Here is a 24380-nt window from a genome sequence, read left to right as displayed (position 1 = left end):
TTTATGTTATGGGGGCTAGAAGTCCCAAATTAAGGTTTCAGCAGGGTTGGTTTCTTCTGAAGGCTGGAGTAAAGAGTAGGGTCCAGGCTTCTCTTCTTGACTTGTCCATGGCTGTGTTCATATGCACCTGCCATTCTCCCTATAGCTGTTTTCAATTTTACCTTTCTTTTAAGAACTTAGGGTTTAGGATTTCACCATATGCAATGATAGAGGTGACAGAAGGGACTGTCAGTCCTAGTAGATTTCATTTCCAGGTCATTCATTTCATCCTTAACATTTTGTGTTTATAAACATAGAATTATCTTGCTTGAATTAAACACATTCAGTGAAAAATAATCTTCACTTGATTACCAGAGATAGGACAAAAATACTTTGCAATTTGGCATCATGTGAATATTTTTCAAGTGGATATTTGGCAAGTTGTACCTAAGAATGGCATAAGAATCTTCTGAAATTTACCCTATGTCCTGCAAAGGAGGAAATGCTTAAAGACTGTTGGTTCTTTCCGTGGAGGGACTTCTCCGATCCAATAGTGAAAGCCAAGGTTGTAATGAGGAAGAACTGAAACCTATGAAAGTCCTCAGGAGACTTGTCAGAGAGAAGCATTTCTTTGATTCTTTTCCCCACACATGCCTATGACTTTCTGCCTTGCAGGATGTACTTCTAGAAATGCTGTTGCACCTCCAGGAAGTGTAAGCATATATGGGCAACCCAGAGAGGCAATTCACATTCTCTGTAGAGTTATAAAACCCAAACTTTAATCCCTGACTAAAGATCATAAGTGTAAGACCAGAAGTGGTGATTCATACCTATAATTCCAGGAACTTGGGAAACAGTGTTCATGATGATCATTATTTGAGACCAGCCCTAGTACAAAGTTGGTGAGATCCTCCCTCCCCAGTGTCAATAGAACAGTCTGGACCTGTAATTCCACCTATATGGGAGGCAGAGGTTGAAGGATCCTAGTCAGAGGCTGGCCCTAACAAAAACAAGACTCTATCTTAGAAAGAGCTAAAAGCATGGCGTGCCTGTATAGCAAGCAAAAGGCCCTTAAAGCTTTGAGCTGAAATCTTAGGACAGAAACCCTTATTCAATATTTTTTCTTTAAAAAAGAATAACAATATTAGAAAATGGGGTGGTGTGCGTGGTAAAAAACGAGCCGAAGTAGGGTGGTATAGAATATATGAGACTATTGAATAAAATGAAAGAAAAATGAAAAATATTCTAGCAGGAGGGTTCAACCTGAGGTTGACCTTCATAATGTTTGGAGATGTGTCAGAGGTAAAAAAAAATAGTTTTAACATGTCTAGAAACAAGAACTGGTTTATTCAAAACAAATTATTTTTTGTAATGATAACTTTGTTTTCCTCTAAGAAGATAACTATTAGAACTGAGTTGCAATAGTAGCTTGGTTATTTTTTGAGGCAGAAGTTACTAACCATGTTCTCTCTTAGTTATGAAATGAAAACATGTTCAAATCCTTCCTGAGTTCATAACCAACCACATGAACAACAAGCCTTTTGTGTTATTCTTTACCAATGGAGGAAAGTGGAATCATGCCAAATTCTCTATTATGATGAAAAGACATTAGTTTTGGAGACAAACATGAAATGTTAAATATAATGTACTTGAAAAAAGCACTCTTCTAATTCTAAGACTTTAGTTCCTCACATGGAGCCATATAGATGTTGAATAGTCCTATTGGGACCAATCAACCATCTGCTAGTGTTTGGAACCATTTACTAAGGCCTTTAACTGGCTTCAAGGGTATTGACCAATTGTTCTCAGAGCTAGTGGCAACACAGAGTCCTATGTACCTGCTCACATCCATCTGCTAATCTGCTTCTCCTGAGGATGGAGTAGACATCTGGGACTAGAAGAACTGAGTAGAAGTAGGATGGAAGTAATTTGTTCAGTCTTTAGCCACTTATTGCTTGTATTGAAACAGCTGATATTCTGCCAATTGCAAACAAGAGAGACCTTTAGAATGCTGCCTTCCAATCTTTATAACATTCTCATCCCAGTTATAAAACACTGATTGCTAGTAGCAGCATGCTTTCTTCCTGGAGAAGAGAATACCTTCAACTTCCTATAATTTGGGGAAATGATGGTCTATCACTTAGCAATAGAGATTTCTGCAAAAGTTCATGGAAACAACAGCCAGCTCTTTGAATGTCATGATAAGTTTGAGCACAAATAAAAGTAGGGGAAGCTGTGGAGGAGGTTATACACAACACATTCTCTGAGTTGGGATAAATTTTGTTCCAGTTACATTGTTGGCCAGTTCCTTTCTTGAAGTTTGGTTGCACTGGGAAGGAAAATTATTTGGCCTTTGGACCTCCTTGTACCCCTCAGGAGGAAGGGGACGCCTCATGTTACTTTTAAGGCCTGGTGCCAAAAGAATTGATGATAGAAAATTGAGTAAAAAAAATTATACTGAAGGGAGCAACAAGTATTCTTTTAATCATTTCACTCTTCACTCTCTTTTTTACAACAGTGTTAAAAGAAAATAATTTTGTTAATTTTTTCCAGGCTTTGCTAGAGACATTTAAATGACCTACTAAAATAATACTATCTATCTAAACTTAGTTAATATAGCCTAAAACTACAATAAGCTTTCACTCTAGAACACAGGAATAATTAGTAGTATACATTTTAATAGCAGTACCTCCGCTTTTTTAATACAATACAATGCATATGTGTATATGTGTGTGTGTGTGTGTGTGTGTGTGTGTGTGTGTGTGTATGTGTATGTACCTATCATCTTCATATGTGGAGCACTTCAACAAATTATTGCTCTACATGTTTATGGATACTTATTTGTTTTCTTATATAAAGGATTATCATAGCCACACTTAATTTTGTAAGTCATATTTTTTAAGCAATATTATGCAAGTATCCTGCAGAGTGATAAATCAGTGAAGAGGCAGCAAAAGAGGCAATTTTAATGGAGAAGTTTTCGAAATGTGAATATTTTCTCTCATTGGTTTATTGAAATTTGGAAGTGAAAAATTTTGAAGTATGACTTAGATGGTAATGCCTAGCAAGTATGAAGCCTTGAGTTCCAAATTCCAATACCATCCAAAAAAGAAGAAGAAAGGGGCTGGGAAGGTGGCTCAGTGGTAGAGTGCTTGCCTTGCATGCCTGAGGCCCTGGGTTTGATTCCTCAGCACTACATAAGCAAAAAGAAAAAAGCCGGAAGTGGCGCTGTGGCTCAAGTGGAGAGCACTAGCCTTGAGCTGAAGAGCTGAGGGACAGCGCCCAGGCCCAGAGTGCAGGCCCCACGACCAGATCAAAAAAAAAAAAAGAAGAAGAAGAAAGAAAGAAAAGAAAAGAAAAACAATGGACCAATAGTCATTAGTATTTTAAAATAAAATGACAATTATTAGTTGTAGTGTTATACACTTTGCAGTCATTTTCAAGGTTTAGTCTTAGGTAAGTAGCTTTCTTACCAAAGCCCCTCAAAAAAGCAAATGAGTATCCAGACTAGAAATTGATAGATTGTTTAGTGAAATATATTTAAGTTTTATTATGAACTTCAATGTTTTGGTTATTTATTTTACAACAGAGGTAAAGCAAGGTGTGGTGGAATATTCCTGCTATCCTAACACTCAGGAGACTGAGGCAAGGTGATTACAAGCTCCAAAGCAGCTTAGCAAGTCCCTATCCCAATAACATTTTTTAAAAAAATTCAGCTTAGCATTATGCACCTCCACATTGCTGATCAGATCTCATATCTTTATTGACTGGGATTTTTGAACTTTATATTCTTGAAATGATTAAGTTGTTCACAACAGAAGTTTCACCTCATTAAGCAAAACCTTAATGAATCTATTTCTAATTTTCCTACAAAATTAAGTTTAATGTTTTGCAGTGTAGTGGGCTGCGTTGTTCAGTAGTTACATGTTTGGATGTTTGTTCCCTTTGCTGATAAACCATATTCACTGGAGCTAAGTGTGTCTAACCATAGACCCTGCTTAGAGTCCAGTTTAATATGGCCCGAGGCTGAACTTTTAATGACCTACAGGAAAGTTAGCAGCTTTCCTGTGTTAAGTATCTCCATGACAATGACTCATCTCATTATTGAAGGGTTATTAACTTCTCTGACTTCTGTATCCAATTTGCCTGAAAAAAATAATTTGAAATGATTCATAATGAAAGAATAAAGCAATTGAAACAGAGTTTAAGAATTAAGTCGAGGAAATATTCTGGGAAGACGAATGAGAAGTTAATCTGAGGGATACGCATTGCTATGAAACAGCTCTTGAATTTAGTGGCAATGAAGGCATGGAATGAAATATTGAAAGTATTTCTGTCCAAACTATGACCAAATATGGAGGCATTATTGAGTTACGTATGAGAGAAACATGAAGAAAAGCCATTATAGTACAGAAAAATGTAGACTGCTATAAGTTGACATGACATGACAACAACATAGACAAATGAGCCTTCCAAAAAATTATCAATTGTCATCGATAGAATCAACAAATTAAGAAATAAATTTTTAAAGCAAATACAATTAAGACATTTTGTCATGATGTATAAATTTGAATGGCATTTATTAGGAAGTAATTATATCATAGAGCCTAGACCATAGGTCATTCCTTATGACCTTTAGCAACTAATTTTAAATTTATAGGCTTTAATTTCTTTATTTGTAAATACTGAAACAAAACCACTTTCTAAGATACCATTATAAAATTGTTATCTGTTAGTTATCCATCTCTGTTTCCATGAAAGTGTCATAATCAAGAATAAAATTTTATTACCTTGACTTAATTGCTGTAATAGTTTTTCATACATTTCATTAACAGGTATTTGTTGACTTTAAATTTAATCTCTACTATAGTGTGGCAATCCATCCAGATTCAAGAAAGTGTAGATAAAAAGAGGAATGGCAGTATATTGCATTAAATTCCTGTCCTCACTGAAGAACATTACTGAGGGTCTTTAACACAGAATAAGGCCTACAGTGATCTGAGTGTTAGTATTCAGCATTCAGAGCCTGGCTTCATGCTGTAGAAATCTGAACTGAAAACCTGAGATGTAAGGATGAAGACAAGTAGAACTTTTCTCATAATCTGACCTACAGTTTTTGATGAGATGCTTCTCCACTCTAGAAAGCCACACAGACCAGATGGTAACCAAAGAATTCACCATCTTTTGCAATAAATCAACAAACCAGTGTATTGAATAATGACACCCAAACATTTCTGAGGTGGTTTGATTAACAATGTCCTCTGGAGTGAAGTCAGCTCCTGTTTCCTGTCCCTCAAAGCTATTAGGGTCTACCAGAAAGTGTATTTCACATGCCTTAATGAGCAGTTAAACAACCAAACATTTGTATTTTGGTCTTGTTGAAATATAATCTATTTTAGTACCCTCTACTACCCGTGACTGTGTTTTTTGAAGTTGCAAGACTTTATCTTTCCAGAAGCATAATGATGTTTTCTTTGGGACTACTTGGCCCTTATGTGGAGCACAGACATACAACCATCCTGTGCAACCACCTCCATTAAGAATCTGTTTCTGTTTTAAGGGATTCAGAGGATGTAGCTGTGGTCTAAGAAGTCCAAGTGGTACACACAGCCTTTGGGATTAAAAAGTAATTGACAATACTATTCTCTATTTTTCCCCTTTATCAGAGCCATCCTTGGTTACCTGAGAAAGGTCTTGACATTAAATCATGGCAGATAATAGTATCTCAGCCTTGTAAATAGGTCTACACTTGTAAAAAGAGTTTAAAATCTTGTACAGTTTGACTTGAATTTAATCTAGCAAACATTTATTAAGCCCCTCTACTTACCTGTGTGTGTGTGTGTGTGTGTGTGTGTGTGTGTGTGTGTGTAAACAGAGAGCGAGAATGTTTAAGAAATAACAGATAGCATGGCACCAGTGGCTCACGCCTGTAATCCTGACTACTTAGGAGGCTGAGATCTGAAGATCGCGGTTCAAAGCCAGCCCAGGCAGGAAAGGCGGTGAAACTCTTATCTCCAGTAAACCACTAGAAAACCAGAAGTGGTGCTGCGCTGTGGTTCAAGTGGTAGAGTGCTAGCCTTGAGCTGAAGAACTGATGGACAGTGCTCAGGCCCAGAGTTCAAGCCCCATGACCAACAAAAAAAAGAAAGAACATCAATACAGTGAAAGCAGGGGTTATGTACAGTGAAAGCAGGGCTTATACCATGGGGGACATAACCCCTGCTTTCACTGTATTTGATGTTCTTTCTTTTTTTTGTTGGTCGAAAAGAAATAACAGATAATATCACCATGGGATAGTAGTCCACTTCCTCCAAAGTTGATTCCTTTTCTTAAACAAAGACAGCTTTATAGTACTTGTGTTGTGACAACAGCTGCATATATACCTTACTTTGCCAGATACTTTGATGTCCATGTATCAGGGAGTTCTTACAACATGAGCGAGATGTGGGCTCTGTGAGGTGAGAACTCAGACTTCATGGAATTCCTGAGACCCTCAGTGCCCTTTTCAGTGTCCAGCATGCAGACAATTTGGCAGTTATCTTCTGTAAAACGCTACTCTCCATGTTTAATTTGCATGTATCTTTTTCCTGTGCTGGACTATAAACTCACAGACAAAGGACTGAGTCTGTCTTCTTTTTCTTTTTGTTTTTTAGTATATATATTATTATTGTAAAGATACTATACAGAGGGGTTACAGTTACATTAGTAAGTAAGTAATGAGTACATTTCCTATCAAGCATTGTTACCTCCTCCTTTGTTTTTCCCCTTCCTCCCCTCCTCCCCACAAGTTGTAACCGTTCATTTTCAATAGTGTCTTGTACATCTCCTTGTTACAATGGGCCAACCTGCATCCTTATTTCAGTGTTTTGTTATTCCCTTCCCCTCCCCAAATTAAAAAATGTATATATAAGATTCAGGGCACTGGAATCAAATATGGTGACAACAGGGGTTATACCATGGGGGAAGAGCATACAAAAGAAACCAAAAAAAAATCACATAGTACATTATAAATACATTAGAAACAACAGCAAGAAAGATAAAACCTATTGTGTCCCTGGGGGTTCATTTCACTTGGCATCATCTTATGTGGTCATATGTACATAGCTTTTGACCTTTTCTGCTTGTCCTAGACATATACTAGTTATTGCAGATAAGGGAAATCATGGGACTTATGTTTCTTTGGGCCTGGCTTACTTTCCTTTTTCATTTGTCCCAGCCAGGAGAACTGGGGCACAGAGTTGTTAAACAATAAATGATTCAGCAGCATGCAGTCAAGCAAACTGTTTTGCCTGAGAGTGAAGGGTGGTGAGAGAGGGAATCAGGACTCCTCCCACAGTGCTTAGTGGAAAACAGTCAACATGGAAGGGAGCAGATGGATAGTATCAGCCTCATCTGCTTCCAGAAGTGAAATGAAAAGTTCTTGCTACCTTACTACATTGTAGAAGCTTTTAACCCTCTATTGATTCTCTCAAATCCTACTGATCACTTGGAAGGAACAAAGCAAACTTAAAGCAAACTCCTATAAGAAGCTCTAAGGTTCTGGGGAAGGCCAATGAAGACAGGAACTCCAGAATAAAATTTCTTTTGGGAGGAAAAGGGGGGACAGTAGCTAAAGAGGTACAGTTTGCTTATGAACTGTGAGGCCCCTGGACATTGGCTCTATGATTTGACAACTGTATTACGTTTTGGTGAGAAAAATTGAAATAGAGATCCACTCATTCCCAAAGACAGTCCAATGAAATTTCCTTTGATGCCTCTAATATTTGGGACAGTTAATCCAGCAGTTAATTTGGCCGAAGACAGATGGACACTGGCCCTAGCAATTGCTGCAGTTGATCAGTAGCCACCAATGAGGGCTAGTTATATTCCAATCACTGTACCCAAATACTTATGTATAAAAGTGCTAAGAGTTTCATTTTATAGGTAAACTCTAAAGAGAGAGATCATAGATTTTTGAAATTTAGCATCATCAGAAGCAGGCTGTGTCCCCAGACCAGTCTGTCAACCTCCATTGCATCATCTTGACTCGCCAGGGCTGTGTGACGCCATCGGAGGCACACAGGCGGCCCCTGATTCTCAATTCAGTCACCTTCCACAGGAAAACATCTTCTCTTTCCATCTTTACAGGGGTGACATGAAATAGTGTGTGTGAAACTGCTGTGTCAGCAGGAAGGTGCTATGTCAGGTGTCCTCATCATGCCCCAGTTAGCTGATCAAGAGCTCATCCTACCAGAAGTTTCTTTTCTTTCTTTTTTTTTTTTTTAATAATTATAATATCAACCCCAGGTTGACCTGCTAGTCATGATTCTCCTGCCTCAGCCTTCTAACTCTTGGGATAGTAGCTCTGCCTCTAAAAGACATTTTTAATAAGTTTTTTATTGTAAAAAATAGTGTACAGAGGGGTTACAGTTACATGAGTAAGGTAATGAGTACATTTCCTATCAAGCATTGTTACCTCCTCCTTTGTTTTCCCCCTACCATCCCTTCCCACCACCTTCCCAACTACTCCCCTCTCCCGCACACAAGTTGTAAAGTTTGTTTTCAGCATGGTGTCTTGTACATCTCATTGTTACAATGGGTCGACCTGCATCCCTGCTTAAGCATTTTGTTTGTCCCTTCCCCTCCCCAAATTAGAAAAGTGTATATACAAGATGCAGGGCACCAGAATCAAGTACAGTGAAAACGGGTTATACCATGGGAAAGAACATACCAAAGAAACAAAAAAAATCACATAGTATATAAGTACATTGAAAACAATAGCAAGAAAGAAAAAAAACATTTATGTCTCTGTCTTGGGGTTCATTTCACTTAACATCTTTTTTTTTTTGAGCCTGAGCTCTGGGCCTGGGCACTGTCCCTCAGCTCAACCACTTGAGCCACAGAGCCACTTCTGGCTTTTTCTGCTTATGTGGTGCTGAGGAATTGAACCCAGGGCCTCATGCATGCAAAGGCAAGCACTCTCCCACTGAGCCACCTTCCCAGCCCCTTAACATCATCTTATATGATCATATGTATATATCTCTTGATATATACATATCTGCTTGTCCCAGACATATACTAGTTACTGCAAATAACTAGGGGACCTATGTTTCTTTGGGCTTGGCTTACTTAATATAATTTTTTCCAAGTCTTTCCATTTCCTAACAAATGGGGCAATATCATTCTTTCTGATGGAGGCATAGAATTCCATTGTATATATTACAACATTTTCTTGATCCACTCATCTACTGAGGGGCATCTGGGATCGGTTCCATATCTTAGCTATGGTAAATAATGCTGCAATAAACATAGTTGTGCTGGTAGCTTTAGTGTGGCCTTGTTTGTGATTGTTTGGGTAAATGCCCAAAAGTGGGATTGCTGAGTCATAGGGGAGCTCCATGTGGAGTCTTTCAAGAAACCTCCACACTGCTTTCCAAAGTGGTTGAACAAGTTTACATTCCCACCAAGACATTTTTAAGAATTATATTTTATTTTACTTTTTGCTTATTTCTGTTTATTTTTTAAATATTTGCGTTAACTTAGCTGTTTTGAGACAAGGTGTCTAACTATGTAGTTCAGGCAGCCCTCAAATTCGTAATTCTTCTTCCTCAGCTACTACAGTGCTGCAATTATAGACATAAACCAACACACCGAGCAGAGTGAGATTTTGGATCAAGTTAGGACATATTAGTTTATGTAAACTTGGCAATGCCTTATCTTTCTCTTTTCTTGTGTACTTTTCCCTGTACTTACCTCCTATTCTCACATGCTTGGAAGATAAACAGACCACCAAATGTACTGACTACTTCTACGTCCATCAACAGAGCAGAAGGTGCTGATCTCACAATGAAATACCTTTCTTCTACCTTGCTGCTCATCTGTGACTAGTATTTCTTCAGAAGAGGGAGGAAGGGAGAAAGGGAGGGAGGAAGGCTTGCCTTTGATCAAAAGTATTAAACTATTAAAGTTCAAGACATCTGAAATTGCTTTGTAGCTTTAATTCTAGTTTTGATAAATTCTAGCTTCGATAAATTTTATGTTCTTTGAATTTGAATACCACATTTCTATTTAATTCCAATGCATATAGTAAGTATCTAATGGCTGTGGTTTAAAAAAAAAAACGATTTTTAAAAAGACTTCACACTTAGCTCCTTAATTAGAATTCTGTCCTACCTGTGCTATGTTGTATTGTTTTTTTGTTTGTTTTCTTTCCTTTTTTCCTTTTCCTTTTTCTTTTTCTTTTTTTGTTTTTTTGGTCTGAGACCGGGACTCACCTGGTACCTGATACTTTGTCTCATTGGCCTACAGCTTTACCGAATGAGCCACCCAGCCAAGCCCCTTATTTTTTTTCTTTTTTTTTTTTAAATTTAATTTTATTTAATATTGAGACAGGCTCTCACTTTTAACTCAGGCTCATTGTGTAGCCCAGAATGGCACTGAACTTCTAATCATACTGTCTCAGCCTCCTAAGTGTTAGGGTTACTGACTTGTGCCACCTCGCCAGCACACTTAGGTAATTTTTGAGAAAGTATATATAGCACACCATCTTACTAAGTATTGGGATTCCTTTTTAAAGTAAAAAACTCAATTATATCTTAATGATTTCCAACTTGACTGAACTGCAATGAAAAACAACTATTTCATATTTCTGCTCTAATTCTATTTTATATTTTATATATTTATATTTTACATATTAGGATCACTTAAACTAATCCTCATTGAGATAGCAGATGACATTTGAAGATGTCATTTAGCTACTCTGCTGACATTTTCTGTCTAATACTTACACATTTCACTTAATCGAGTAATTTATAGTGAGCATGTTCAACTTAGAAGCTCGTAAAATAAAAAAAATTCACAGTGTTCTATGTTCATTTGCTGCCTATCAGTTAGCTTCAGTGGTCCAGTCACTTAACATAGGGGTAAGCAGTCATTAAAAATCAAGGATATTTTTTTCTCTCCTTTACAAAGTATATTTCCTTTTTTTTTTTTTTGTCGGTAGTCGGGCTTGAACTCTGGGCCTGGGCGCTGATCTCTCAGCTCTTCAGCTCAAGGTGAGCACTCTACCACTTGAGCCACAGCGCCACTTCTGGTCTTTCCTGCTTGGAAAACCATGATCTTCAGATCTCAGCCTTCTGAGTAGCTAGGATTACAGGCGTGAGCCACCAGCGAGTGCCGGGCTACAAAGTATATTTCTTACCATTACATTGACTGAGAACCGTTTATAGCAATGGGAGTAGATAGCCCAATATTTCTGCACTAAAGTATAGACTGAGTATCTTCCACGTTGATACATAGTTGTATCATCTTCCTCATTTGCACATGCACATAAAAGAAAAAACTTTCACTGAAGGTTAGCCAGTTAATCCATGTGTGTGTACTTAGGAGAATCTGACATATGGAAAACATCATCTTTCAAACATAAAATAAAGCTACTGGATTCTTTAATGTCTAAATTCAAAGTAGACTAGTTCTGTTCTGCAGTGATTCTGAAGGCAGTTATGCTATTTTTAATTTGGTTGCTGTTAACATTAAGGTTTTTTTTTTTGTAACACCTATGATTTTTAATTTTCCTAGATACTAAAACCAAAAGTGAAATATGGAATTAAACATTCTTTCAGTTAATTTAACCCTTTAGACCATAGCTTGGTTCTTGTTAAAAAATACATTGCTTTCCAAAGCTGTCTTCTGATTGTTGTAGTAAACATTTTCAAATATAAATAGTTTTTTATTTTCATTGCTGATTTTTAAAAAAACACTTAGGCAGGGTACCACTGGCTCACACCTGTCATCCTAGCTACTCAGGAGGCTGAGATCTGAGGATTATGGTTCAAAGCCAGCTGGGGCAGGAAAGTCCGTGAGACTCATCTCCAATTAACCACCAGAAAACTGGAAGTGGCATTGTGGCTCAAGTGGTAGAGCGCTCACCTTGAGCTGAAGAGTTCAGGGACAGTACCCTGGCCCAGAGTTCAAGCCCCATGACCAACCAAAAAATAAAAATAAAAATAAATAAGTAAAAGAAAATCTACCTCATATGTTTTATTTTTGTTTTGATAGCATAAATGTATTAAATGAAAAATCTAATTGATTAAGATGCCAAGTTCCCATATTTTGTTCTCAGCCCTACCCTCAGCCAACCATGAATCCATTTTCTGAATGGCTTTATATTTTCTAAATATCTTATACAGTGGTGGGCAATTTTCAATTTGGTTTCTCTCATAGACTAGAGTGTTTAAGATTCATTCCTATACCCTGCATGAGAATTTTTTATTTCTAAATAATGTTAAATTTATATACACTACATTTGTTTAAATGTATTAATTAGATGATGAATACTGCATCCGTGTGTGTGTGTGTGTGTGTGTGTGTGTGTATTTGTGTGGTATGTATATGTCTGTGTGTATACTTATATTAGTTCTGCAGCTTGAATTCAGGGATATGTCTGTGTGTATACTTATATTAGTTCTGCAGCTTGAATTCAGGGCTTGGGCACTGCCTTGCACTTTTATGATGAAAGCTTGTGCTCTACCACTTGAGCCATATCTCCATTTCTGGCTTTTTGGGAAATTAATTGGAAATAAGAGTCTCTCTGACTTTTTCTGTCCAGGCTATCTTTGAACAGTGATCCTCAGATTTCAGCTTCCTGGGTAGCTAGGATTATAGACATGAGCCACCTGTGCCCAGCTCATTGCATACTTTTCAATTTTATGATTAATGCTGCTATGAACACATACAGAATTTTATGTGGATATATATGTTTGACTTGTTAAAGAAACAGCGCACTGTGTCCCGTGTGTGTCCCAGCAGTGGATTAGAAGGTCCAATTTATCTGTAGTAGCCTAGCCAATGCTTACTTTTTATTATAGCTTTTCTGTTGGATATTATATATAATGTTGTTATCTGAATTTGTGTTTCTAGAATGGTATTAAACATCTTTTCATATGCTTATTATGCATCTGCTTCTATGCAATTTTTACTCTTTTTTTACCCATTTTTAAAAATTTTGTATTTTTGCCTATATTTCTGTGAAATTCAATTTAGGCTCTTTTTAGTGTAGATACAAGTCTAGATGCAAGATACATTATTGAAAAACGTTTTCTTCTACATTTTGTCTTCTTTATTTTTAGTTGACATAGTATTTTTACTTACTTATAGGGTACAGTATGGTTTGGGTCGCAGGCTTGAACTCAGGGCCACAGTGCTATCCCTGAGTTTCTTTTACTCAAGGTTAGCACATTCTACCACTTGAGCCACAGCACTACTTCTGGCATTTTCTGAGTAGTTTATTGGAGATAAGAGTTTCATGGACTTTCCTGCCCAGGCTAGCTTCAAACTGTGATCCTCAGATCTCAGCCTCTTGAGTAGCTAGGATTACAGGTGTAAACCACCAGTGCCTGGAAAGTATCATAATTTGGTACAATGTGCACTGATTAAGTCAAGACAATCAGCAGTACTGTCTCCTCAAATATTATCAATTCTTTGTTAGACACCTTTAATGTCTTCTAAAATTATTCGAGAATGAAGACTAAAGAATTTGAAATCACAGTAGCCCTAGTGTGCTATAGAACACTAGAACTACTTGTTTTGTGGTTCCTTTACCTAACATCTATACTCCCTTTCTTCTATCCTTTTTAGCCTCTAGTGACCATTGTTCTACTCTTTATTTTTGTGATTAATATTTTTAACATCCACAAGTGAGAATATGTTGTTGTGTTCCAGTCTAATTTTACTGTACATACTGTTGTGTATTTGCACCCATACTTCCCACAAGTGACAAACTTTCATCTTTCAAATGGCAGAATAATACTTCATTGGGCTTGAGAGTTGGTTAATCTTGATTTTCTGCTTGATTGGATTAAGAAACTAATGAAGTTAGAGATGGCATCCCTCAAGTGTCTGTGAGGGTATTTCCAGAGACAAGTACGTCCTGAGGATTCTGATCTAGTCAATGATTTAATCCGTTGACTAATTTAAAACTGGAATAGAATATTGTGAAGTGATGGAACTATCAAAGGTGGGACCTGGGTGGAAGCAGTATATCAATGAAGGTTTAACCTTGGGTGATATATCTTACTTTGGCTTCTTCCTGTTGTGGCTCTACCCTGCTTCCTGTCTGCCATGATGTGAACTGCTCTGCCACGATCCCTGCCCCGACTCTGTGCCCCATCATAATGATCAGAAACTTTTCAAATCTGAGCTAAAATAAATCTTTCCTCCTATAAGTTGCCTATGTCAAGTATGTAACCACAGCGAAGGAAAAATAACATGTATTAATACTGCATATGTTTTTAACCATCCACTTACCAAATTTCTGGCTTAGGTAAACTTCAGTCTGCTAGTCATGAAAAGTGGGTTTCAGTTTAACAACATGTAAGCACTATTAGCAAGTCATAGTAGGAAAAGAGCAGTGGTGTTCTAAAGTAATATTCAGCACCAGAAAATGTTTTAAAAGTAAAAGACCCTATATGTAAGCCCTAAGACATCTCTAATGCCCACAAAGAGTAATAACTTTTTATTTCATTGGTGAAAAACAAAGTTTACCCATTAGTATTCCCTAATGATAAATTCCTGTAGCTCTCATCAATCTGACTTCTGTTGTAGGTATCTATTCTAACCAAACAGGAAAAGGATGCAGGAACCAAGAAAAGGAAAATGTATTTGTTCTATTATTTAGAAAAAGAAACAATAAAGAACACAATCCAAGTTTTTTATTTTTTAATTTGCAATGGATCAAAAATTTTAGAGCAGAAAAAAAGTAGGTTTTTGTTTTTCTTTTTTTGCTTTCAGTAGTTGAAAATTTTTAGGCATTTGCTGAAGAAAGGGGAAAAATACAGCCTTTATAACTCAGAAGACTACAATAGGGCCTGTACTTATGAGATGGAGGAGGAACTGAGCTGGCTGGGAGGAGGTTAGTTGTGGGTTGCAGATTTGATTTTCTGCTCTCATGTCAGAGATGTCTGTGTGCCAGACACATCATTCCTCCTCTGCCTTTGTAAGTATCCTCAGAAAATCACCATCTTCACCAAGAATGAAAAGCCCATGGCTTTTTATTTATTATTGTTTTCTGGGGATAAGTTCCAGGTTTAAAGAGTCAATCTCCTTTCCTAAGTTTTCCAACATTGATTATTGCAAGTAGATGAGTTAACGATGGCTTTTCCCCCACATTCTCCATTTTATTCTTTCCTAAATCTTGGCCTTCTTAACAATTCATAGAAGTTTGGAAAAAATGTACTCCTAAAGTTACATTTAAGAATTTTCTGGGCTAAGCTGGGTGCCGGTGGCTCACGCCTGTAATCCTAGCTACTCAGGAGGCTAAGATCCGAGGATTGAGGTTCAAAGCCTGCCTGGGCAGGAAAGTCTGTGAGACTCTTATCTCCAATAAACCACAAGAAAACCGGAAGTGATGCTGTGTTTCAAGTGGTAGAGTGCTAGCTTTGAACTGAAGAGCTCAGAGACAGCGCCCAGGCACAGAGTTCAAGCCCCACGACCAACCAAAAAAAAAAAAAGAATTTTCTGGGTTTTGTTTGCGTACGCCTTTATCCTTCAATTCTGACTGACTAAAGATAGCCAGAATTGAAAATTAGTTAATTTTCTTTCCCTGCCTAAGAAAATTACAGAACTAGATTAGCTCAAATTAAGAACAAAAGTGATAGGTTTAAGTCAGAAACTTAGATCTAGGAGCTTACCTGAAAATGAAAGAGAAAAACCAATTTCAAATACACAAAATACTTCAAAATTGTGCTGATCTGATCCCAGTAATAAGCTTCAATGTTACACAAACTTTTTTAGCTTAACTCAGATCACACCTCTGGTGCAAGCTTACTTTATACTAAAAGGAACATCTGAACTGGGGGAAAGTAAAGGGAGGGATGACATTGTCCAAAAATAGAAATGCACTCATTACCTGCCCTTCTGTACAATGCCTTAATAATAACAATAAAATTATTTTCAAAACACGGAAAATCTTCAATTTAGAATAGAATTATAAGCTAAAACAACTTATTTTTAACCAGATTCATTTTTTTTTTTAAAAAATCCCTTCTGGAGTCAAAACATTGGAAAAGGCAAAGGGAAATACACCGATCAGAATCTGACTTTGTAAGCCTGCTCAATTCTTTGTAAAACCCACTGTGGAATCCAGGCTGAGTACCTTAGTAAATCATGGCACTGACCGTGAGCGGTATAGATAACCACTACAAGATTGGCCTGATCCAATTTCATCTGTCTCTCTACCACTCTCTCTCCTTCTCCAGACCCCAAATCATGTGTCATCTTTCAGGGTGAGAAGGGACACTATGTTCCTGAGCAGAATCTTTGGATATTCTCACCTATCCTGCTTCTACCAAGCTCTCTGTTGTTAGGATACAATTTGAAGGATAAGAGAGAAAAAGTTTCTTTTAGGTACAGGAGTCTCTCCTTGCCTTCCCATGAACTGATTGAGACAGAGCTCCTGCCTCTTTTAGCTTCTTTCCACCTTCAGTCAGATATCCCTGGACTTCCTTCTCAAGGTTGCCTTGAAATCACAGATATTTACACATTGACTATTAGAACCTATAAATGTGTGTTTCACTTCTGCTGGCCCTTTTGTTGAAAATGCAAAGACTCATTACATATGTGTAATGTATGTGCACTTAGTTCCCCAGACCTATGTATGTGTAATGTATGTGCACTTAGTTCCCCAGATCTATATAGTCATCGATAGGGAAGATATGCTCAGAAAAAACAGACCCTTGTTTCCTAGCTTGCACATTTCTTCGTTTGGAATCACAGTATAAACTAGTAGTTCAGAAAAAGGGAAATTTATGATTTGCATGCTGGCTCTCACATTTCTTAGCCAGGTTGTTTATTCTTTGTCTAAATGAGTAAATATACAATTTAATCACCATACAAATAGATCTGTCTTTAATTTTATCAACCCAGCAGATGTTTATAGATTTCGCATGTTTTTCCAGCATTTTAGGAAGGTTCTTTTTTGCTACTTAATTACTCAAAACATAAAGATAGTACACATGGAGAAGCAGACAAAATTCCAATTGAGAAAGAATGTCAGCTTCAAAACATTTCCAGAATATAAACCATCTATTTTATATAACTGCTATGAAAATATAATGATTGGAAAAAAACTAATTCCTCATCTTTAATTGGATAAAAAGAACAATAGCTACTTTTGGAAAAGCTGAGGCTAGAAATGCCAAGAATTAAGTGGAGAGACAAGAAATCTTTTCAGCATATTTATCTGGAAACTCTATGAAATGGCTGTTCTGCGAAAAATGAAAATCTAAGATTTCATTGTAGTCTTCCATCTCAAAGAGGTTTCCAGATTTGGTGGGTGAAGTTTAGGCAGGATGACAGAATAAGTAAGACAGTTTTATCCTTGGGGCAATAGACGGTTAGGATTGACATTATTGCTAAAACTTTCTCCACTTTGCAAAGCGTTCATCTTTGTTTCATAGAAGGCAGGAAGTTTGTTTAAAACCTACTTAAATATGAAAAGATGATTAACTATTTAGTGAAAATCTAATGCTGATGCTTAAAGGCACGAGGCTTTTGAGGCAGCTTAAAAGCTTTTTTATAAAGCTTCCTTTGAGTTTAACACCCTACCTGAGTGATAATATTTTAAAAAGTGAAAAAAATGCATCTGGTGGGAGAGTGCCCTAATTTAAGCATTTCTCTCAAATTAATTCAGAGGTCTCATCTTCTCAGCTGCCTATAGGATACAGTCTAAACTTCTCAGCTCAAACTCTGACCTCTACCTTTCAATGCCATCTTCCACATTTCCACAGTAGTCTTCTCTCCATCACTAATCCACAGAAGTTAGTGCATCGATTTACATTCGTTCCAATCTGTCTTTCCCCTTGCTATTTGTTCAGTTTTACTTGTTGACATTTTGTACATCCTTTAAAAATCAGCCAGTTCATTGGATGATTTTCTCTAATTCCCCAGATCTGTAGTAACAGCTTCTTTCTTTATTCTGTATGGTTAGTTTGTTGCTCATTTATTTCCCATAATTAACTCTTCTTACTCTTTTAACTAATTGTGTACTTAAAAACAAAAACAAAAACAGGGCTGGGATGGTGGCTCAGTGGTAGAATGCTTGCCTTGCATGCATGAGGCTCTGGATTCAATTCCTCAGCACCACATAAGCAGAAAAAGCCGGAAGTGGCACTGTGGTTCAAGTGGTAGAGCACTAGCTTTGCACTAAAGAGCTGAGGGACAGTACCCAGGCCCAGAGTTCAGGCCTCCCGACTAAAGAAACACAAAAGAACAAACAAAACAAACAAAAACACAAACAGCTCTTTAGGGAAAGAATAAAATATTTCTTAGTCATGCATGTTTAATGTAGTTATATATGTATATTTATATATTTTACATAGTTATGTCATATATATGTATATACGTTTATATATCTATATGTATGTATATGCCAGGACCTCAACAAATATCTATTGAAATGGATGAAGTTCAAGGAGGGAAAAAAAAAACTATTGTTTCCGAACTAGACCATAGTTTTACCTGTAACCTTTCATGTCATCCTTTTAGCTTATGCCACCTGTGTGTCTTTTTATTTCTGAACAATGACAGTCTAATTACATTATTCCTTACTTAAAACCCATCAATGATCCTAGTTGACCGCAGAATCATTTGGTCTTAATGAGATCATTTGCAACTTTATTCAATACCCTTAAGTGACATAAGAAAACCAACAAATCTTATGTCACTTTTGGCTCCTCATTCTCTGCTACATTTGTACTATGTTTTTTTGTTTCCCAGAAATCGATCTTTTTTCATGAGATGATCTGTTATTCCTTGTCTACTCTTTCTACCGTCTATTACCTGATACACATCTACCAGATCCAATTTATTCTGGAAATCATCCCTAGTTGCTTCAATATCTCTATTAACTCCAGGGTAGATTAAGATTAAGCCTTTTTTTTTTTTTTTATATTTCCTGAAGTCTAATAGGTAGCCAAGATCAAAGAGACTTGGATCAAGATCTGAATCTTCCATTTACCAAGTGGTAACTTTAGACCAGAATACATCAGAATCATATGCAGAAGCTGGTGAGGTGTCCCATAATCCCATGCAAGTATCCCTGCTAGCGCAACGTTCTGGAGGAAAGGCAAGAGAATTGCAGTTCCAGCCTAGCCTAAGACAGCAGGATACTGTCTTAAAAAATATTAACAACAAGCCATATCCCATGGGGCCTCATCCTTACAGCTTTTGATTTAGTGGGCTCAACTGATCTCATGAATTTGCTTTTCTAACTGATTTTTTTCCAAGTTACTTTGATGGTGCTCTTTGGATGATCATACTTAGTAAAAACCTGTTGTATATAATTTATTAATCTACATTTCTAAGCTTTAGTTTCAGTATCTACAAAGTAAAGCAGAAGAGATGTTTTTAGAAAATTAGTTGAGATAATGTATGTAAGGTGTCATGAACTATTTCTCAGTCAATGCCACATAATAATTGTCTTTACACTACCAGTGTGTCATTACATTACTGAACTGAAGACTGAATAGGCCATGTGCCTTGGACTGAGAACCCCATAAAAAGCAGAGATTGCATTGGTTTCCACTGCTATGGATCAGGTACTTTATGAGGTGCGTTAGTGGGTATTAATTACATTCATTCAGCATCATGAACTCAAAAGAAAATGATTCAATAGATTTTTAGTAAAACTACTTTACTATTCCTTGTAAGTATTCTCTACCTAGAATCTTTCAGGCTCTCGATTTCAGTTCTCTACAGTTCTTGGTATACTTGGGACTGATTTTGACGACTGCTTCCTACATTACTTTGGGTTATGCCAAGTTGGTCCCCACACCTTCCATTTCTGAGAAGACTGCACAAGCAATATACAGAGCTTCTTTCTGTAAAGAACTAGAAAAGAATTCCCATATGGATTTGTTCATCTCTGTCATTTCAGTTTGTTCTGAATGAAATCAGTTGCAGCATTATATTTCACCCACTTTCTGTACCTGAATTTTGTTGTTATCATTTAATATGGGATAGGAGTTAATGTTGGGAAGATCAAGTGGAATAAAGGAAAGAAAGAAGACAGAGACCTCCGCAGATAAGATCAGATTTTAATCATCGCCGAAGAGGGGCACCAAGTAAGAACGAATAGAGTCAGAGATATAAGGGCCACAGAAAGTAGGGGTGCAGGGTTTAAGTACAGTCAAATAAGAAAGTTATGGATTATGAAATAAATCAGGTCATTGTGGAAAAAGGTTCCACCTGGTTCAACACATACTTTCTCGGGATGGGGGAAAGGGAATAGGTTTGTAATTGCTCCATGGAAGCTACTTCCCAGAAAGGGGGAGGAGGGGAAGATCAGTGGGCCAGGGAGGCAAAGTTGAATTATGAGGGCAAGGCAGAGTTCCATCAGTTAGAAACTGAAATGTGAAGAATGTGATATTCTGTGTTTGAAAGTTCATGAAGCCTCATCTCCCCTTTGAAAAACTCTTCTTGCTTTTACTGTCAGTCTCTACATTTGTCATTCTTTTTTTAATATTAAAATTTTGTATTTTATATTATTATCAGTTCAGAAAATATTTTTTTACCACCTCACAAGAGCAAGCATTGTTCTCAGGGATGATGCCATAGTTAAAAAAAAAAAAACCTAGCTTCACATACCCACAAGCATGGCACTGGCTGGTTGGCACTGTAATTCTTAGCTTCCTTTTTGCCCATGACTAATTTGAGCCTCATGCTAGAAGGTGCGATACGGAATCAAACTTTTGAGTGTATAGCTCAGTAAATGGTATACAGTAGATGTCCCTACATATGGGTAATTAGTATTTTCAAAGGTCATTCATATGACTTTGTGGTGAGAAAAGGAAGTGATGATTGAATTCTATATACTTCTGGTTCATGGACCAGATTGGCACCAGTTCACATTCTGTAAATTGCAAAGTCTTTGTGAATCTTAATTAGGATCAGCCAAGAAAATGTGAGAGATTTTACATAACAATCCAGAGGCCTGGTGTTCCTGGGGAAAGCCCACATTCTACTAATGGGCTGGTGCTGTTCCCAGTCTGGCTGTGCTTTGAGATCCATACTGTGCTTTCCCCTCTACCCCCCTTCCACTTTCTGTCTGATTATACGTGAATGTGTATGGGGTTTGTTTGATGGTGGCAAGAAAGAATGAAAATTCTTTAAATTATACTGAAAATTTGTTTTTACAAGTATATAGCAACTTTGCTCCAACATTATAAATAGGAACTCTTTTCTTTAATGACATGAATGCTAACAAACATTTGCCTTCAGCTGAACTAGACTATTGAGTGATTAAGCATCTTTTTTTTTTTTTTTGTCGGCCGTGGGGCTTGAACTCTGGGCCTGGGCGCTGTCCCTCAGCTCTTCAGCTCAAGGCGAGCGCTCTACCACTTGAGCTACAGTGCCACTTCCGGTTTTCTGGTGGTTTATTGGAGATAGGAGTCTCACGGTCTCTCCTGCCTGGGCTGGCTTTGAACCGCGATCCTCAGATCTCAGCCTCCTGAGTAGCTAGGATTATAGGCGTGAGCCACCAGCGCCCGGCTAAGCATCTTTTTTTTTTTTTTTTTAAATTTTGTTTCTTATGGGGCTTGAACACAGGACCTGGGCTCTGTCCCTGAACTTTTTCACCCAAGGCTAGTGTTCTATAACTTTGAGTCACAGAGCCACATAAAGAGTTTTCTGAATAGTTTATTGGAGATGAGAATCTCAATGACTTTACTGCTTGAGCTGGCAGGATCCTCAGATCTCAGCCCCCTGGGGAGCTAGGAATACAGATATTAGCCACTGGAGCCCAGCCAGACACCCTTTTTTAATGAGGTGTTTTTCTGCATTTTCTTGAATTCATGAGATACTTGTCAGATACATACTACTGTGATGCATATTCTACTTTGAAATGAAAATCTGAATCTATGCAGTTTGATTATGATTAGTGTGCTAATTCTTTTTGTTTGTATTGGTTTTCCCATTTGTAATAAGGACACTTGCAACATAAAATTGAATTAAAATGATAGTTTATCAAACTAAACATGTTCATGCTTTGTTTCAGTTATCCTTAAAAAGAAGAGGAAGCAAAGACTTGCCAAAATCTGAGAAAAAGACTCAACAGACTCCCACAGAGGTATGTGGAAATAAAATTTCAGCTAGAACATCAAGCACTTCTGAATATGTAAGAAGCTACATTCATAAATAGATGTAATGACCAAGTAGACTTATGTAAAACAGTGAAATTATGCATAACAATTATGTAGCTGTAGGCTCAGGTAGGATGAAGTATTCAGTATATTTGCTTTTAAAGCCACATTAGCATCCCTGTCATAATGGCTTTCATGCTGTAAGCATACAGCAACATGTCATTAGTACTTTATGTGTTGCCATATTAGAGAACTCTAACCAGGGTACAAATATCTTTCCATAATTAATGGGGGGCCAATGCAATTATTGTTCTTATAATACTGGCAAAGTGAATAAGGAAATGTAGGAAAGGGGCAGAAGGAGAGAGAAGGGAAAAAAAGAAGCAGAAGAAAAAAGTAACAACAGTATTCACCATGAAATTATTAAAATCATTAGAACCATTCTCACGATAAAAAAAGTAGTTCCTCTATATGTTTATATATATAGTCAACTTGTAGGTAAGCATTCACTTGGGAGAGAAAGGACTTTTTCTTTTTTTCTTTTTCTTTTTGTCTGTTGTGGGGCTTGAACTCTGTGCCTGAGCGCTGTCCCTGAGCTCTTCAGCTCAAGGCTAGCACTCTACCACTTGAGCCAAGGCGCTACTTCTGTTTTTCTGGTGGTTTATTGGACCAGGCACTTTCCATTACTTTCTCTTCTTTTTTTTCCTCCCCCCAACAGTTATGCTTCCCTGCTTAGCTTCAAATGTAGCCAGTTTTTCTTTTTAAGATAAAGATGCAAAGCAAGTTGGTATACATAGTTTGTATCTTGAAAAGATGTCATTTCAAATAAGTAAAATAAATTTCTGTGCCATCATCATCTTGCTACATATTCTCCTTTATTACATGCAAACTCTGCCCAAGCCTGAAAATAACCTTCATGTTTTCATGCATCTGATGAGGAGAGCTTATACATACACAAGTCAGGGATTTTCTCTTTTATTTGCTTAATATGCCCAGTGTAATTCTGCTCCACTCCTCAGCTTGTATTTCACCACTACTGTTTTAGTTAGACTCAAACTGTAGTATATTCGATTCAAACTGTAGCAAATGAGAACATTCCAGCTTTTTTTTTTTGGTGGTGGAAACATTACATTTATTACAATAACACTCAATCTACTTATTCTTTCTAACATAAAATCATATTTTATGGTTGGCCATTACTAGTTCACATATTGTTTCTAATTAGTAGCCTTATGTGACCTTACACTCTCCACACAATCTTTACTTCTCTTTAGTCATCTCTGCAACTACTACCATGGCTTTCCCCATCACATAAAAGAATCTCATTCCCATGTACTCTGCATATCTGAGTTTTCTTCATGCCTTAAGATATAATCTTCATTATGTTGACTCCTAGGTTGGACATGCTTCTTACTAGATGCTTCCACTCCATTCCTCCATTTTAAGGGCAACATTTTAAAAACCTAAACCCCGTATCTTTTACCCCAAACCCAATCCTATTTGTTCTCTGTCCCTGCTATTAGCAATACAGCCCAGTGAGACAACTAAATTTAGAGAATCAGGGTTATCTGTGGTCCCTTGGTGGATATAATCTTAACCATTATATTTCCTGGTTCCTGTGTCTTTTGCAGGGCACTTTCCATCTCTGAGAATCTAATAACAAATCTTCCTATGATCTACACCCTTTTCCCTCCTTTGTATGTCTTCCTATGATCTACTCCCTTTTCCCTCCTTTGTATGTACTACTGAAGTGCTTTTTGTTGTCTTTTAAAAAAAAATCTCTGCAGTGTTTCCTTCTTTCCTGTGAGTGCAGTTCTAGGGAGAAAGGATACAGTCTATTAACCCATTGCTCTGGGTTTTTTCCTACTTCAGTTGTAGGGGCAATGTGTGCAGTACACAGAACATGAGCTTTGGAATCAACCTGAATTCAGATTGTGCTCTGTCACTTACTAATTTGCTTTCTGCTGTGTTAAGCAACACCTCCTCTCTGTAAAAGGAAAAATAAATCACTTATTCGAGTAGTTGATAGAAGTATTTCATGAAAGAAGGAATGTAGCTTGTGGGCTCTATCTATCCAGCAACTCTCCATTAATAGATGGAGGGACAGGACATTTGTGCCCTGTTCCTCATTACTTCTGTCTCATAGGTTCTGAATCACACTTGTGGCAGAAACTCATTTTTCTCCTCACTGTCTTCTACTTCATTGTTAGAATGTTTCTCAAACACAAGATAACTCAGAGCTAGATAAGGAAAGGACTTTTGTCCGTTATTTTTGTTTGTTTGTTTCTG

The 24380-nt window shown here is 37.2% G+C and overlaps 1 protein-coding gene across 1 annotated transcript in view; it reads left to right on the top strand.

Moving 5' to 3' along the window:
• Positions 1-24380, top strand: part of Soga3 (SOGA family member 3) — a 34522-nt gene that overhangs the window by 5935 nt on the left and 4207 nt on the right. The window contains exon 4 of the mRNA XM_042701427.1: positions 22007-22078. Coding sequence (XP_042557361.1) covers positions 22007-22078 — 72 coding nt within the window. The remainder of the gene's footprint in view (positions 1-22006; positions 22079-24380) is intronic.

Source organism: Dipodomys spectabilis, unplaced genomic scaffold (genome assembly GCF_019054845.1).
Source record: "Dipodomys spectabilis isolate Male_0828 unplaced genomic scaffold, ASM1905484v1 ptg000001l, whole genome shotgun sequence".
In the NCBI taxonomy this organism is placed as follows: domain Eukaryota; kingdom Metazoa; phylum Chordata; class Mammalia; order Rodentia; family Heteromyidae; genus Dipodomys; species Dipodomys spectabilis.
Note: the sequence above shows the minus strand (reverse complement) of the source record. Positions and strands in the feature narration are given on the sequence as shown.